Genomic DNA, 18,989 nt, shown 5'->3' with positions numbered 1-18,989 from the left:
TCATTAGGAGACTGGAAGAAGGAAACCAGTCACCATGTAGCTTGAGTGCCCTTTCGTTATACTTTTTCAAGCATTAAATGCAGTATATACCCAGTAAATGCCATTGTTACTAATAATAACTGTGGTACTTGTCAAACACTTAAAATTTGTTTCAAGTACTATACTAAGTGCTTGAGTGGATACAGTGTACGTAGTGTGGGCACAGTCTCTGTTACATGTGGGGCTTAAACTCTAAGTGGGAGGGAGAGCTTGTATTTAATCCCCATTATAGATTTGAGATAACTGAGGCTCACTCAATCAATGGTATTTATTGAGAACTTGCTTTGTGCCTACTGCTGTACTAAGCATTTGGGAGAGTACAACAGAGTTGGTGGACATGTTCTCAGCCCTCATTGAAGCTTACAGTCGAAAGGCAGAATGAGACATTAAAATGAATTACTGAAAATTGCATAAATGCTGGGGTCGAGAGTGGGGTGAACATCAAGGGCTTGAATAGGACAGAGTGGGAGAGAGGTAGTAGGGGAAATCAGGGTTTAGTTGGGTAAGGCTTATTGGAGATATGTGATTTTAATAAGGTGTTGAAGGTGCAGAGAGTAGTGGTGTGATCCAGCTGATATGAAAGGAGGAGTTCCAGGACAGGGAGGACCTGGGCAAGTTGTTGGCAGTGAGAAAGATGAAATTTAAGTACAGTGAGCTGGTTGGGATTAGGAGAGTGAAGTGTGCAGGCTGGGTTGTAGTAAGAAATCAGCAAGGTAAGCTTAGGGGTGTTTCAAAGCTGATAGGGAGTTTGTCTTTGACATGGAGGTAGGTGGATAACCACTGAAACTTCTTGAGTTGTGTACTCGAAAAGGGAATGGAACTAAAAGGCAGTGAGGATTCGAACCCAAGGTGGTGACGCAAGCAAGGAAAGTAACACTCAGAGACAGTGTTGGATAGATCAGAAAAGGGAGGAAGGTGACCGAGTGCCCGTTCACCTCCGGAGAGGTGCGAGTGACACAAGGGCCCCCCTCTCCTGTTTGGCTGTGCCTTTATTTGCAACATATAGGAGAAGTAGCCAATCACAAAAGAACTCGGACAATGTGTTTTCTTCAATGACAAAAGAGACTCTTCAAGCAGGCCTTATCTGTTTTGGGTAAGAAGCAATCTCCTGTCCAAGCAGGCCTTATCTGTTTTGGGAAAGAAGCAATCTCCTGTCCCCCGGAATTTGGAATTTGCAGATGTGATATACATCCCACCTGAAATGGGGGACTTCCTGAGACAAAAACAGAGTCATTTAGATCAAAAGCTGCTATGCTCAGAATGCTGTTTTTAACAAGTTGTAGGCAGATAATGAATTTACTAACTGTTTAGTGTACTCTCCCAAGTGCACTGTACACAATACACATTCAGTAACTACTATTCTTGATTAAGGAGGGGGAGAGCATGAACTGAACTTAGTGAGGAGACAGGAGGCAAGGAGGTTAGTGAAGAGCCTCGTGCAGTACTTAAGGTGGGATATAAGAATTGCTTGGATCAGTGTGGTAGTAATATGGCTGGAGAACAAAGGGCAAATTGCAGAGATGTGAAGGAACAGAAGTTAAGTTTTTTACCAAGGTCATATAGGCAAGTAGCAGAACTGGAATTAAAACCCCAGATTCTCTTTCTTCCAGACCTGTGTTCTTTGCAGCAGGCTACATTGCCTGTCTACTACTACTAAAATGGACTTAGTTTATTTTTCTAGCAAAGAGAGTTTTTGGTTTAAATAGACATAATGAACTTTAATGAGCTAAAAATATTCAGCTGATTAAATCAATTTATTTGATAGACCTTAGACTTCCTAAAACCTTTTGGCAATACTCTGGATTATGAAGTTCCTAATATTGAAGTCAAAGAATGTTGACCTACTTACAGTAATGATTTCTCCATTTCCCTGACAACAATTTTTAAAAGTTGTCTGAAACTTTGTTGGAACCAATCTTCTTTCTCAATGTATTATGACAGTTTGTCCACTGTTAAAATATTCATCAAACTGATCCGTCTTAATCTTGTCTTTTTGTGCCTGTTTGCATCACTGCTGACACTTAAAATACACCTTCCAACTGTGCCAGCAAAAGAAAGGGGAAAAAAGGCTCAAAAAATTCCAAAATATTGTTCTTCCTAAATCATCAATAATATTTATTAAGCACTTATTGTGTGCGGGACATTGAATTAAGCATTTGGAAGAGTTCGATATAAGAGAGTTCATAGATACATTCCTTTCCGAAAACTAGCTTTCAGTCTAAATGCCATAGTAATGCAGTTTTTGAAGGTCGAGTGTCTATATAGGATTTTACTGGGAGGTTTGAGACATGTTAAGCACTTCTAGATTTGTTTTCCCCATTGGCCAACAAAATGTTATTTTAGGAAAATTCCTTATTGTATAAAAAAGGCAACTCTTTTCATTGGTAAGCTTTTTCCTCCAGCTCCTTTCCTTTTTTCTTCTTTTCCTATCCAATAGCACATATGCAGTCACAGCAAAGGACTAAGTCAATTGTGGACTAAACCTACAGCAGTTTAGGAGAGATTGTGCTTATTTCCACACCCTACCTCCATCTCTGTCCAATATCCCCATTTGTCTTCTCCCTATTCCAAGTGAAGAGTCCACTTCCAAGGACACTGGATTGTGACACCTCAAAACCTTAACTTGGAAAAAATAACTGAGATTATTTGCCTTCTCTCCTTTCTCGGTCAACTAAGTACTTAATTTTTCACAAACATTTCATTTCAAAATTTAGTATGTTCGGGAACTGTAATAGATCAGTGAATGTGGTAATTAACTGGAATATTTTGGAGCATTGGGTACTTATTTTCAGAAAAAAGTTGAAGGAATCATGGCATATAAAGATGCCTATTTCTATAACCTAGTTAATGGGAGCTTACCATACTGTAAAGAGGCCACCATATGTAGCAGAACACCTCCCCCAGTTTCCTCTACCTTTCCTTTCAACATATGCTTGTAAACACTATGATTCATTTTTGTGGGTCTCTCTGCAACATTTTAAAAGAGAATAAATACTCCCTGTTGGTAATGTAGTGTCTGTGGGGTAATGAATATGTATATATTCATGAGTCTTGACATCTGTCACTTGGGATGTTTAAAGTTCTACTTTTTTCCCCAGTACTTGACAGGTTTATTGGCTGTTTAGACTGTTTTAGTTTGAAGAAGTTTGGAGAAATATCGAAAAGTGTTTTGCAGACTCTTAGCCCAAGTTGTGTAGCAACCAGATAGCTTTGTTTGGTGTCAGTTTTGACACCAATATTAGTACTCTTTGTGTGTAATGAAGGACCCTTTGTGTCTTCAGGCTCTTTGGACAAGCTGGTGGGATTGTTTCAAATAATTACCTTGAACAGGGGTATCTTTAATTCCTAGTTGCTCAGTTCTTTTTGAGGGTTAGAGTTATTCTAATTAAGTCAGTAGTTGTTGTGTTGTCAACAACTACATATTAGCTAAGAAATTCCTAAACTATCACGTTGCATTTTTTAAACCTTATAATATAATTTTCCTTTTACCTTTAGGACTCTTAACTAGCACTGTGCCCTTTCTCATCAGTCATTGGTATTTACTGAATGTTTACTTTTTGCAGAACACTGTACTAAATTCTTGGATGAGTTCAGTGCAATAGAGTTGGTTGACTTAATCGCTGCCCTTATGGATCTTAGAGCCCTTACCTGTTATCTAGCTATTTTTTTTACTTAAATCCTGTTATCTATTCTTGTATTTGTTTTCCTCATTTAGAACTGAGCTAATAAAAGTTCTAAATGGGAAGGGGAAAGAACAAAGGAAGCTCATTTAGAAAAGAGCTTAATAAAAGTTGCAGAATACTTGAATTAGGCTTTTTTGTTACTCTTTACTTCAGAACCACTTTTCCTCGTACATCATTAATAGCTAACTTGGATTTTAGTGACATTCATCCTTATCTATGTGGGGTATCCCCTTTCTGAAGCAGGTATATGGAAAAACATTTTGGGATGAAGAAGTACTTCGGCATAAAGAGATAGGTGGCTTAATGATGATTTATTGTTCTCCTACTGCCTGGTGCTTGTTTTGAGTCAAAATCTCAGGCAACTTGCAAGCCTATTCAGAATGTTTCCTGCCAGACAAAGCTGAACTAGGAGTAATGGTCCAGGGAGCCAGAGGAGCTGGGTTCTAATCCCTACTCTTCTAGTTGCCTGCTGTGTACTTCAGGGAAGTCACTTAACATCTCTGTGTCTAAATTTCCTTATCTGTAAAATGGGCATTCAATTCCTGTCTCCCTCCTACTTAAACTGTGAGCCCCATTTGGGACAGGGACTGTTTTTTATCAGATTTGCCAGACTCTACCCCAGTGCTTGGTACATAATTCTGATAGTACTAGATACATAGCAAGCACTTAGAGAAGCATCGAGACTTAGTTGAAAGAGCAGGGGCTTGGGAGTCAGAGGACATGGGTTCTAATCCCGGCTCTGCCACTTTTCTGTTGTGTGACCTTGGGCAATACATTTAACTTCTCTGTGCCTCAGTCATCTCATCTGGAAAATGGGGATTCAGACTGTAAGCCCCACTTGGGATAGCCTGATTACCTTTTATCTACCCCAATGTTTAGAAGAGTGCTTGGAACATAGTAAGTGCTTAACAAATTCCATTATTATAATTATTATTATTATCAAATGCCATAATAATGACAGTAGTTGTAATAATGATAACTATGTGATTTACACCATATCCTGGATATGAAAATTAAAACAATGGCACCACGACTCAACATTGAGGTACAATGTTCTCACAACAAGATACAAGGAAGGCGGCAAGGTCTAATTTAGTGGTCTTCGCAACATTCAATGTGAGACCAACCTAAATATGCAGACTGGGCCTGGCCCACATCCTGCTTCAGATCTGGAATGTCCTCCCTCCTCTAATAATAATAAAAATTGTGGTATTTAAGTGCTTACTCTGTTCTAGGCACTGTACTAAGATCTGGGGGGGATGCAAGCAAATTGGATAGACACAGTCCCTGTCCCATGTGAGGATTTCAGTCTCCGTCCTCATTTTACCGATTAGGGAACTGAGGCACAGAGAAGTGAAGTGACTTGCCCAGGGTCACACATCACAAATGTGGTGGGTCGGGATTAGAATCCAATGACCTTCTTACTTCCAGGCCCGTGCTCTATCCTCTGACAGACAACCACTCTTCCCCACTTCAAAGCCTTATTGAAGGTACTTCTCTTCCAAGAGGCCTTCCCAGACTAAACCCCACTTTTCCTCATGTCCCACTCCTTTCTTCATCACCCTGACTTGCTCACTTTGCTCTTCACCACTCCCAGCCCCAAAGCACTTAGGTGCAAATATGTAATTTTATTTATTTGTAGTATTGCTGTCTATCTCCCCCACTCTAGACTGTGAGCTCATTGTGGGCAGGCAATCTCACGATTTATTTTTGAACTTTCCAAGTGCTTATTACATTGCTTTGCACACAGTAAGCACTCAATGAAAATGATTGAATGGATGAATGAATGAAAAAGCCATCAGCAATAGGCGAGTTAATCAGACTTGAATCCTGGGAGAGTACAGTTCAATTTAGAACCTTCCTTCTGTTTCCCCAGGTATGTCAGCAATGTATATTGGCCAGAACAACTCAAAAAGATATATGTTGGCATCACCCCAAAATTTGAAGCCTATACCTAATTTTATTTCATTAATACTACAATAATTTTTCTATTGCCCCCAGACAGCAATATTAGTCTTTGAACTGAAAATTGGAATACTATAAACCCCAAGTGGAAAAAAAGCACCTATCTTGCTAACTACAGTATAGAATCTTACAAAATTACCAAAAAAAAAAAAGAACCATTTAGTATCTAAAGTAGATTTAGAATACTTATTATGGAAAATATTTTCAGCATGGTGAAGGGGATTAATATTTAGCTGTTTTTCCATTTTTCAGTAGAATTTTCATATAGACAGACACAAACTTGGTATCAACAAAGAGTCCACAGCATGGAAACTGTGATAGACTTTAATTAATTCCTAGGTAAAATTAGTATGCATTACAGTTTAGAGCAACAAAACACACAAAAACCCACTAATCAAAATGTTCAGCTAACAGAGCTGGGGCTTTTCATTAGGTGTATTGTCTTGCAATTCATCACTATACCAGCTGGCTTCTTGTCAATTTATAGTTTGGACCTTTACATCAAACACCAAAAAATTAATTACAGGGAAAGAAATCCCAATAGTACTTCTGTGCTTAGAGGTTTTTCACAATTAACTAGACATGAATGTTGATGTTTCTAGAGGAAATGGAAAGGAAAAGAGTGCTCCTAAGCACGTAGTTTTTTTGCAACTATTAATTAAGCATAACAGTGCTAGTCACCTGTTTCTTGGTTTTTAAAGTTGTATTCAAAGTGCTCTTAGCATTTGCAATTTTCAAAGTGTCAGTTCTGGCCTTGTTATTTAGATGGGAATGAATCATGACCATCTAGGTAATGTGAATTATTTCAAGAGAGATATGAAGCTGCTATCTCCTAAATGAAAAAAGTAACCAAAGCCAAAGACAGACTTGGATATTCTCCTCTTCTGAAGGAATTATACCATCTCTTTCTCCCCTTATTTCTTTATCCTTGTCCCTTCTCTCTTGCTCCTTCCTCCCTCCTTCTCTCTTGTATGTGATTCTTAGTTATGGTATCAGTAAGCGGGAGCATTGTCAAATGAAGGATCATTGAAAATGTCCTTTATCTAATTTGAATTGTTCATTTTCAGGTAAATCACCCTGTGTTGAGTTCAGTTACTTTTAATTTTTGGTAGGTTTCTTCTTTGGGGCCGAATGCCAAAGCAAAGGGTGTGAACTAAACCTTTCAGAGACTATAGATCATGAGATCATAATGAATCACCTAACTTCAATTCTTGTTAGGTCCTAGCAATCCTTCATGCCCTTTTATTGTGGTGTGATGCATTCAAAGATGGAAGGGTTTGTCAAAAAAACATTTTTAATTCCTTTTTTAAGTGTGACCTAGTAACTAGAGCACAAGATTGGGAGTCAGGAAATATAGGTTTTAATCCCAGCTCTCCCATTTGCTTACTGTGTGAATTGGCCTAGTTACTTAACTTCTCTGTGCCTTAATTTTCTCATTTGTTAAATGGAGATTAAATACCTGCTTTCCTTTTGTTTTGCACTGGGAGCCCTGTGTGGTACCAGAACTGTGGTCAGTCTAATAATTCTTTACTTTCCCCAGTGCTAAACACATAATAAATGCTTTGAAAGTAACATTCCTATTACTATTATCTAGCATTCTTTATTTTTTCAAGACCAACTGCTAATTCAACTGGATGTTTTCTATTCTTATATCTGTGATAAAGCGAATCATTTATACCCTTTGCCTTCACTTGAGTAGGTTTAGCTTTCTTATCCATCTTCACATTACACATGGCAGCTCTAAATTATAAGATCATTTTAGGGCCATTCTTCACTGTACCATCTCAAGTGCTGTCACAAATACTAAGTAATTTGTAGGCCACCACTAAAGAGAATATTCTTAACCTGTTTTAATGAGAGTATTATTCTTTGTTAGGTATGAGGGCTTTGAGTTCTGCAAGACTCTGAAAGGCACCTCAGTTTTCTCTGTTCTGTTTAAGTGTAGTCTTATATTGTTCCAAGGTCACTTTGAAAGTCTTGCTGTGATTCAGTTGCATCTATTTTGTCCCTTTGTTTATGGCTTGGAGCCAAATGTAAAATGAAATGTTGGGTTTGTCAACATTAAATTTAATTGCCATTTGTCATCCTAGCTTCAAAATAGATAATAATCAGAGACACTGTATAGTTGTTTTAGTATGCATTCTCTGCTGTAATTTTCTATACCCATTTCTAGACAATATACATTTTTTATTAGCGCACACTTTAGCCTAAGCCTCTCATTGAAAAATATTAGATTTTTTCAGAAAAACTTTATCACCTTTTTAACCTCTTCAGCAAGTTTTACATTTATCATGATTTTCTTTGTCCCCAAATGGTTTCGTTTCAGTACTTTCCTGGTGTGAATACTAAGGTTTTCTTCTTAATGTTATTTGTAGTGGCCACGGTAAAGAAAATTGAGATTAAAATCCATTCCGTGCCTCAGTCGACTTGGATTGCTAGTTTTTTGTCAGCTTCCATTTATTCTCTTTTTTAAGCACTTAAAAGTTACTTATCATCTCTCAATTTGATTCTACTTAATTAGTTCTCCATGATTATTAATCCCCAGAATTGAACATATAAAAATGGATACAATTTAAAAGTAAAATGATATATTCTTGAAGAATCCATGATGAGAAAGTGAACATAAATGTCATTAAATACCACCTTGTGATGCAGTCACTGTTGTTTCAAGTATAATTTTGATAAAAGAGCTCTGTATGTATCTAGCTTACTATGATCTCTTCAGTTTGGGAGTGTGAGTTGTCTATAGGCCTTAAATTTTCAAACTTAAAGAAAGCTTTCATAGAATGATACTATTGTTTGTCATGGTCATATATAAATATGCAGTAAAGGAGAATAAGTAATTTCATCTTTCAGGGATTGTTTTGAAGTGCAATTATTACAGGAAATTCAGTAAAATAGCAAAATAATTTATTAATTTATGTATTTTTCTGTCCAAATCACCACTGTATTCTACTGTTTTATGGCACTTGAAATTAAATCAAGGAAGTTTATGCAAAATGATATTGGACATTGGTATTTCTATCCTTGAATCCCTACAGATTTTCTTTTTCAGGCAGAGGTGCCTCGAGATGAAATTCACCCTTACCATTCATCAGCTCTAGGCTTTCTCCTCCATAGGGCCCAAAATATAGGGTGACCATTCATCTGGTTTTATAAACAGGAATCCTGTTTTCATATGGCCTAGGCTTGTCCAATACTGCTGGAGCACCATGTACTTCAGTGATTTTTAATTCCAGTAGGCATCCTCCCTCCAATTCTTTTCCTCTGCAGATTCCAGTGAATCAGAAGTAGTACCTGAAAGGAGAGTGCAGTAGCTCTGGATTAAGGAATTCCTCCTCCACACTCGGGACTCACTTAAAGCTTTGTGAATTTTGGAAAAAAAAAATTGTGGATCATGTAATGACCATGTAATACCATGTAACCTGTGTGACACATAATACTTATTTAGTTCCAGGTCAACAAAGATCAATTAGTAAAATTTACTGAGCACTTACTGTGTGCAGAGCACTGTATTAAGCACTTGGGAGAATATAGTATGAGAGTTGGTAAACCCATTCCCTGCCCACAAGGAGTCAGTAGTATTTAGGGGGAGACAGACATTAAAATAAATTACAGCTATGTACGTAAGTACCGTGGGACTTAAATATGCTTCCAACATTCCAAAGTGTTGTCCGTGGCCACTCTGAGGAGAAAGCACTCTTGAGTATCTGCTTCTCATTTTGAGGCAGTCCCTACAATACTCCCTGTGAGCTGTTAGATTGGCAAACTTCAGTGGCCCACCAGCCTTTCAAATGATCCTTTGGAAAATGCCCCCCCAGAGTTGAGATTGGTAGTAATTCATGAAGGAGAGGATCTGGGACACAGTCACTCAAACACTCCACCCCACCCCACAGTTTTTCCAGTAGAGTTAGCCATCATTTTCAGGGTTTGGAAATTCTGATAGCAAGAGAGAGTTGGTGCTCATTTGTGGACCTTGACTTACTGCTATTTAAATAGTCTGCCAAGGAAAAGTCCTGGTTCAGTGGCTTCCTGATTCCTGGATCATAAGCTGAAACCTGAATGATTAGGGAGCCAAACCCCAACTGAGCTCTGTGCATGCAGCAGATCAGGCAATCTAAGAGATGGCAGATCTTGTTTAACTTGAGTCACTGGGAAAGTAGTGAATTAGAAGCAGCTCTTCCATCCAGATTCCAAGGCTGCTGTGGGGCAGAGATGGGGAGAAGTCTTGGTTTTATTCCATTTTCAGAGGGACACGGACAGGGAGCATGTTGTGACCATTCCCTTTTGTTGTCTCTGCGGGTAGTGGCATAATGCTGATATCGAGCCAACGTGATGATGATCCAGAAGGCGTTGAACTATTTTTACACACACATACGGACTGTTATTTTGGGCAGCTTCCCATGGTAGCAGTGTTGAAATAGTCTGTCAATCAAGTGAAGTCCTTGGGGCAGGTTCATTGGTGGAACTGTTGACAAGTCAGTGGAAATTGATGTGGACTGGAGAGAAAATGTGATATTTGTGGACAGTCATTCTCATCTATCTCTACTAACAGGAAGAGGAGCTGGTTGCCATCACCAATTACTTTGCTTTCCAGTCTACAGTTTTAACCAAAAACTTTAAGAATTTAGTTTTCAGAGTGAAAAACCTGGATTTCATAGTTGAAAATATTCAAGGCACTAGGCTATTAAAACATCTCCCCATTACACAAAGGTGGTGAATCACTGAGTATTCAAGTCCTAACTGGAACATGAAATCTCAATGACATGGTTGTGGAAGAAAAGCCATAATTGGGAAGAGTAAATAAAAATCACCAGAAAGAAAGCTTCTCTCTACAATAGTGTTTTCAACTCATCTTCTTTGGTGGTTTGAGGATCCTCATGATGACTCTGGAAGGTTTCAGAGAATCCACTACTGACACCAATGTCCTGGAAAGCTGGGTTTTGAAGGTCTTCTGGATGAGGGGAAGTACTGGCCCTTTCTACTTCTTCCTCCCACTTCCCCCAAAGCTTGCTCAAATTAATCAAAACACCAAAAGGATCCTAAATGATCTGAACCCCAAAGTGGGGGTCCTGAATTGGAATACTCCATATCCTGGGGGAAATAACTATAGGCAAAAGTGGGTTCCCCAAAATATGTTAGTTAACTTGAGGGATTCTTCAAAATAACCATTGTTTGTTTTCACTAAATCTGGGTTTGGCTGATTCATCACACTATCTTTGGTTTGAAACTTTATACTGCACCTGTTACCCAGTTAACTAAATAGGTTGGAGAGAAGACATAGCTTTGAAGAGGTGGCAAAAAATAGAAAATGGGTTCAAAATTCTGTTTGCAGTGGACATCTACCAAGCCTTGGTAAACTCGCATTTTTCATCTTTATGTATATATTTGCTTAAATGTCTCACATTTGCCAATTAATATTTTTAAATGCAGGTAATGAATTTGGCCATCCAGAATGGTTAGACTTCCCAAGGGCAGGAAACAATGAGAGTTACCATTATGCCAGGAGACAGTTTCATTTAGCTGATGATGAGCTGCTTCGCTATAAATTCCTGAATGCCTTTGACAGAGATATGAATAAATTGGAAGAAAGATGTGGCTGGCTTTCAGCTCCCCAGGTAAACGACATACAGTTAATGTTATGTTGTAGTCACTGGTTGTGTACATGGTTAGAATGGTAATTGTTTTAAATCTTCATGCGGAAATTTTGAACAGCACTTTTATGTGCTTTGTGAAACCCAGGAACTTACTTCAGATTGTCAAAACATGTCACTGAAGTCATTCCTGCAGATACTGAAAAATCTTAGACCTAATGTCCTGCTTACCTTCCCAGGAATTTTCTTTTTTAATTTGTAATTTTACTTCAAATTGGTTAAAATAAGCAAGTAAAACTCAACATGAAATCCATTCTGAAAATTACTGTGGAAACATCTTAATTGTTTTGACTGTTCCTCTTTATATAAATAATTACATTGTCATAGAGAAAACACATTTGGTGACGTAGCTTTTTTATTCTTTTCTTTTTCTTTCTCTGAGTCTCCAAGTTGTCCCTTTTCTAGTTGCCATTATAACCACATGTCAGTGTATAGTTTTTGTTAAGCTGACTCACTGCTAATGCTAGTTTGTCCATTTTCAGTAAATTTTAGAAGAATTAACAGGTGCACACTATGTAGGTATATTTTGGATTTTTGATTTTCTTCCATGAAAATTAGCCTGTTTGTGTTACTGGTATATTTAAATTAGAAGGACACATATTTACATTTCTACAGTTCTATTTTAAATAGCTGTGAGATATTATAAAGGTATGTTCTGGTCTTCATTACAAATCCCAAATTTCAACACAACCCTGTATCACAACCCAGATGCCCTTAGCAGAAAGGCACGTAGGTTTTTCATCTTGGGTGTGCTACCCAACTTTGGCAGGAAAGTTGAATTTTCTTTCTGTTTGTTCATGCTGTCCCAACAGCTAGCATGGTGGAGTACCCAAGCTAGAAAACTCTGCACTTTGGCAGTGATCCACAGTGATGAGCATAACTGGCAGTGCTAAACAAGCCATTGCCAAGCCCTGCTCACTGCAACTCTTGTGGCGAAGGGCAGCAACTTCTGACCACCCAGGAATGTCAGCTATTGAGACAGCAGGCCCAGTCTGTGCAGCAAGAAGAGCTAAGATCATCCACCATGTGTTGGAGGCCGAATAATTAAGAGGACAAAATGTACTGACTTATATTTGTCCTAAATAAATCCTCCCAAATCCCCCTTAAAGCCAGCCCTTAATATAGCATGTTTATTTTAGTAGTCAGTCGTCGTATTCGTTAAGCACTTACTGTGTGCAGAGCACTGTACTAAGCGCTTGGGAGAGTACAATGCAGCAATAAGCAGACACATTTGGTGCCTACAGCAAATTTACAGACTAAAGGTATTTCAGTGCTATTAAATTTTAATACCAGAATTATGAACAACACTCTCTCACTTGAAGATAACTGTCTGAAGCACTCTCTATGAAGTACTTTAACTCAGAGTGATCAAAGCCCATCTCAGTTTAGCATTAGCTAATGACAACAGGCAGTTTTGTTAATCCAAGAGGCTTTGTGTCTGAATGGAATATAAAAAAATAGCTTGAAGGGTAAGTAATGTATTTGCATGTTTACACCAAAAAATGTAATTGGAAATATTTCATTATTAGGCAATATTTGTATTGAAATTTGATAATAATAATTGTGATATTTAAGTGCTCACTATGTGTCAGACGCTGTACTAAACCCTGGGGTAGATACAAGCAAATTGGGTTGGACACAGTCCCTGTCCCACATGGGGCCCCTATTTTAATCCCCGTTTTACAGATAACGTAATTTAAGACCCAGAGAAGTGAAGTGACTTGTCCAAGGTCACACAGCAGACAAATAGCAGATCTGGGATTAGAACCAGATCCTTCTGACTGCAGGCCCAAGTACTATCCACTAAGCCATGCAGCTTGATCATGTGAGATGTTTATTATGTTGTAATTACTGACTTTTAATATATTCATTAATGTCTTGGTTAATTTCAGGATCTTTGTGCAACACATTCATGCATTTTAGATTATTTCTTATAGAGAAGTATACTCTTTTGAACACTTTTTTTTCTCAATACTCCATTTTCTTAGAACAAATTAGGAACAATAAGCAGGGCAGAGCAGTAATACCATTTTCAACAGCTGAGCCAAAATAGTGTTTTTCTTGAAATTGAACTGTTGCTTCATTAGGAAGTGAATATAGGCAGCTCTTAAAGGAAAAATGCAATATAATTTGGAATGGAAAACTTGGCAAGCTGTTCTAATTTATCCTCATCTTGGATTCCTTTTCTCAAATCTAGTTTCTGACCATTACTCAAAAAATACGTTGTGGACTTGAGGTACTCTTAGCCCATGTTATGGCTGTATGAAAATGTTCAAATCTCTCTATTGACTTAAAATCTTAATTTAATGCAGTCTTGCAAGATTATCCATAGAGGATATGCCCACAGTCTTAAAAAGATAACATCGAGAACGACATGGGTGGCCATCAATATTTTTATAAAAATTTAAGAAAAGAGGTCAATACTTAAAGTTGGAGTTGTTGAGAACTTTTGATGCTCTTTATATTATCGATGAGTTACTGATAAGAGTACTAGTGATTTGTGAACATTTTTGAGCTGGATAAAAAAAATCACAGGCTAAGATATTTTTAAACCCAAGTTGCAAGACTGCATAAATTACAATGCCAAATTTTAATGCCTGTTTAAAAATGTGACATTTAAAATCGTTTTTAGCAGTGTTTTCAGGCTCATCGAATAGGATGATGGCTATTGGGAAAAAATAAATGTCAAAAACTACTTTTTTCCCCTATTTAAAAATAATTTAATTTTAAGGGATTGAAATGTAACCCTTTGCTGTGTTGTTTTGTTTTTTATAGGCATATGTGAGTGAAAAGCATGAAGAGAATAAGATCATTGCTTTTGAGAGGGCAAATCTCCTTTTTATTTTCAATTTTCATCCTGTAAAAAGCTATACTGACTACAGAGTGGGTACATCATCACCAGGAAAATATCCTTTTTGTTACTAAGACAAGAGAGATGCTGAGAGAGACCTGAAATGCCTTTCTGTTCATCTAAGGGCTCCTCCCTTTACCGGAAATAGTGCATCTGTATTTCTTAAGGAGTTGTCACTGGTGAGTATTAATGTAGTTTTTCTGGGCTAGTTGGAGATGTCAACTAATATCCATAGGTTTTTCATTTATTTATTTACGTAGTTTTGATGGCCATAAGGCTACAATTCTAGACTGGAAGCTTGTTATGGGTAGAGATTGTGTCTGTTTGTTGTTGTACTCTCTCAAGCACTTAGTAGAGTGCTCTGCACACAGTAAGCACTCAATAAATACAGTTGAATAAATTAACTTTTTCAGCATAGGATTCTTCTCTCTATTCTTGAGAATCATGAGAGTACACTTCTAAATTGAGAAGCAGTGTAGCCTAGTGGAAAGAGCATGGGTTTGTGAGTCAGAAGATCTGGGTTCTAGTCATAACTCTGCCACTTGCCTGCTCTTTGACTCTAGGCAAGTCACTTCTGTGTGTTTGTTTTCTTACATGTAAAATACCATTGAAATACCTATTCTTCCTCCTCCTTAAATTGTGAACTACATCTAGGACAAGGTTTGTGTCTGACCTGGTTATTTTGCATTTACCCTTAGCCCTTTCTACAGTACTTGACATGTAGAGTAAGTGCCTAGCATTATCATTATTGCTATTATTATCAGCAATAATAACAGTACTTTCTGAGGGAAGTCAATAGACTGTGCTGTCTCCATTGTGGAGATAGGAACTCTGAGCATGCAGGTGGGTAAATCGTGATGTTCCTTATGTTCAAGATTTACAGGACCTTGTTTTTTCACTTGATTTATTTTTATGGAAATTTTGTTAATGCATTTATTTGCATTGGCTTTACTACCTCTAATTTTACAAATAGGTCATGGGGAACATACTGAGAATATGTACCCTTCTGTAGGCTCACATTCAGAGCTTCATACCTAGCGTGTTCATACCTAGCGTGTTCATACTTCATAACTTCAGTAAAGGAGTTTTGGGTTGAATGAAATTGAGAATTGAGCTCAGTTTTTCGTATGGTTCCTCAAAATAATTTCCTCTCTAGACCAGGTGGGGACAAGAAGGAAATTCTGTTGACCCATTCTATGCTTTAAGTAAAAGGCTTAATTCTCAAGGGCTACCAAAACTTGAGTATAAAAGGGTATTATAACAATAATTATTATTGTTGGCTTCCCACCTTTCTGTTGAAGAACAAAAGGCTGTTTGCCTATAAAAAGAAAGCCTGAAAGGCTTTCCTGTGGTGATTATTAAATAACACATTGGTGATTCAAATGCTTAAATTCCACTAGCTCTTACCTTTTCAGTCTTAAGTGTATGTTCTTCAATACGCAGATTACTTTCATAGAGAGGTTTCCTAACCGATCTCTGTAAGTTAATGCCTATTTTCAAATCCCATTTGGCAGCAAAGAAAGAAATGATTGCTTAATCACAAACCCCCTTTCCTTGTGGCATTTAAAAGTGTCAACACATTGAAATGTTGAGGTGAGTGATGCTAAAAGGGGTATCCCGCATAGGGAAGTCAAGGGTAGAGATGAGTAAATAAAGTTAGATGTGACCTGAGAGCTCAGGAATATTGTCATTAAAATGCTGCAAATGTAGTTTTTTAAATGTAAATTCAGACTCCCTGACATTTGCAACCTGCACCTAGAACTTCTAATGAGCAAATAAGGTCACTTGAATGAGTCACTGGAGTGTGATTGCTGAAGGCAGAGATGTTGCTTTGTAGGTACTTGGTTTGCAGGCTGCTTGGAAGTGCAGTTATGTAACTGTCCCTGTCTATTAGAATTCATGCTTTATGCAGCAAATGAAGACAAAGAACTTAATTTAAGATCAGCCAAATGCCAAATTCTATCAGGGTACTTTATATGTTAAGGTTAATTTCTAGGGTAAAGAAATAGAGCATGTCTATACAGAAATGTAACCTGGAAAACGAGAAAGGTAATTGGTGGAGAAACAAATGCATTAATTTTAGCAGAGACAGACAATTGGCATTGAAAGGGCACATGCCATGGATTCTTTTATATATATTTATATATATATTATAAGTTGCTAATGCAGCTATTTGTGTGATTCGATGTTAGGAATGTCAGAGTTTGGGCATTTTCTGTAAGCTATGCTTCCCATACTTTTTAGTCTAAGCATTGTTTGAGAGTGATTTTCAAAAAGTAGTTGGTGTTTGGGTTAGCCTTTTGTGGCTTCATGTACATTTTCAAACTTTACTTAGACATTTTCAATAATTTTCCATTGTTAAAGTCTGTTAAATATCCTAGGATCTAAGGTATTGGCAGAAAAGTACCCCAAGTTCCACTTGGAATAAAGAGCCCATGATTTAATCACATTTCTATTCCCAGGAACTGGAGCTGAGTTGTAAAGTAGGAAAAATATTTTGCATGATTAAAAATTACTGCATCTTCTCTACCAGTTGCAGGATTGGCGTACTATTTATTCTAAAGCTTCTGTGCAGAGAGAAATAATAAATGAGGCATTACTTCACGCAAATGTTGTTAGCTAATTTTGTGCACATTTATTTTTGAAGGCATAGGAACTTGTTAAAGCTTCCATTTTTTATCTATGGACTAGAATGTATGGCAATTCTAAAGTGATTATCTCCATTCATTCATTGTCGTATTCATTGAGTGCTTACTATGTGCAAAGCACTGTACTAAATGCTTACAATTTGGCAATAAATTTAGTTATAGCAAAAGACAGATATTCTGATGGTCCCACCTCTGGCCTGGAATGCCCTCCCTCCTCACATCAGCCAAACTAGGATACTTCCCCCCTTCAAAGCCCTACTGAAAGCTCACCTCCTGCAAGATACCTTCCCAAACTAAGCCCCCTTTTTCCTCTGCTCCTCCTACCCTCCCCATTGCCCCGACTCTCTCCCTCTGCTCTACCCCCTTCCATGCCCCACAGCACTTGTGTATATATGTACATATTTATTATTCTATTAATGATATGTGTATATCTACAATTCTCTTTATTTTGATACTATTGATGCCTGTCTACTTGTTTTGTTGTCTGTCTCTCCCCTTCTAGACTCGGAGCCTGTTGTTGGTAGGGATTGTCTCTATTTGTTGCCAAATGGTACTTTCCAAATACTTAGTACAGTGCTCTGCACACAGTAAGTGCTCAATAAATATGATTGAATGATTGAATATGTTTAATGAACACCTCATCAGTTAGTATAGTGTTCTGCTCTTTGTAAGTGCTCAATAAATACCACTAAGTTCTTGGGAGAATACAATACAAGAGAGTTGGTAGACACTTTCCCAGACCACAAAGAATTTACGGAACTTGCTGTCTAGAGTGGAAAAGAGACATTATAAATAAATAATTTATAATATAATGAGTGAAATAAATCAGTAACCTTTACTGAACAACTACTGTTTGCAAAGCACTGAACAAATTGCTTTGTAGAATGCAGTTGAATTATTAGGCATATTTTTGTGTCCTCAAGGATCTTAGGGGCTACCTGGAAAAACAGTGTCTAGAAGAAACTGCATATAGGAGGAAAAAGAAAAACTTATATGCACATATGAAAAATATGTTAAAATTAGTAGGGGAAGATTTGAGTACATAAGTACTTAGGTAGTTTAGAAGTGCTGCTGAGATAATAGCAGGAAATATAAGCAGGGAAGATGAGAAATTAATGAGGGGGTATGGTTTTTTGGAAGGGCTTTGGGAAGAAGAGCTGTGATTCCATTTAATAACAATAATTCTTATGGCATTTGCTAAGTGCAATCTGGAGGGGAAAATAAATTCTGGGGTGCTCAAGAATAAGCATGCCACAAAGAAAAAACAGAGAAAATGGGCTACCTAGTCACTGAATAAAATTCGGGAATTTGCTGTTTTGCTTGCAAATTTAAGACTACTTACATTTTTACTACCATCCCCTCCCATAGACCTGTTTTTAATTATTAACCTTTTTCATCACATATTGAAAGTGATATTTTTCACACTCAACCTTCCTATTATTTTTCTTACCTTGTTTAAAGAATGAAATGATCATTGTAGTTAGGGAAATGCTTCAGGCTATTGAGAGGCTTCACCAATATGGTTCATTCTAAATTTTCTGCTTTATCATCAGTATTCTTTATTTTAGTGCTTACTATGAAGTGCACAGAACACTATACTAATTGCTTGGAAGAGAACAATATATCAGAGGTGGACCTCTCACCTTTCCTCTCCATGACTGCTTTTAAATGTTCTCTACAATAAGTTGTTAAACTGAACCCAGAAATTTGACCTTTTTCTGTTCTATGAATGTGAAAATCCACACAAGATGTCTGAAGTGTTTCTAAATTTCTAAATGAGTTCTATTAATTCATTGTTAGATTTGTTCTGAATAGAATCCCTGCAATCTCCATTCTGGTTATAAGGATTAGAATATATTCTCTCAGCACTAGCATCTAGTAATGTGTGGAAGAATCAATACTTAATAACTATAAATGCTTTCTTCTAAGTAAGCATGGAGCTCTTTAACCCAGACCAAAACTGGAGAAAGGTTATCAAATAGAATTTTCTTTTTCACTGTTTTGGATATTGCTACTTAGAATATAGTAGAATAGAATTTGTAAAGAATGCTTCACTGGCAACTAATGCTCTTTGGTTATCCATTTCTCTTAATAATGTTCTGAATCCATTTGGGCAAACTTTATTTTCCTATTGTGTTAAACCATCCTT

At 37.3% G+C, this 18,989-nt stretch overlaps 1 protein-coding gene across 1 annotated transcript in view; it reads left to right on the top strand.

The window, feature by feature from the left end:
• Positions 1-18,989, top strand: part of GBE1 (1,4-alpha-glucan branching enzyme 1) — a 182,242-nt gene that overhangs the window by 139,076 nt on the left and 24,177 nt on the right. The window contains exons 13-14 of the mRNA XM_029082122.2: positions 11,121-11,305; positions 14,117-14,247. Of these exons, the coding sequence (XP_028937955.1) occupies positions 11,121-11,305; positions 14,117-14,247 (316 nt within the window). The remainder of the gene's footprint in view (positions 1-11,120; positions 11,306-14,116; positions 14,248-18,989) is intronic.

The sequence above is a fragment of the Ornithorhynchus anatinus genome, chromosome 17 (genome assembly GCF_004115215.2).
Source record: "Ornithorhynchus anatinus isolate Pmale09 chromosome 17, mOrnAna1.pri.v4, whole genome shotgun sequence".
Classification (NCBI taxonomy): domain Eukaryota; kingdom Metazoa; phylum Chordata; class Mammalia; order Monotremata; family Ornithorhynchidae; genus Ornithorhynchus; species Ornithorhynchus anatinus.
Note: the sequence above shows the minus strand (reverse complement) of the source record. Positions and strands in the feature narration are given on the sequence as shown.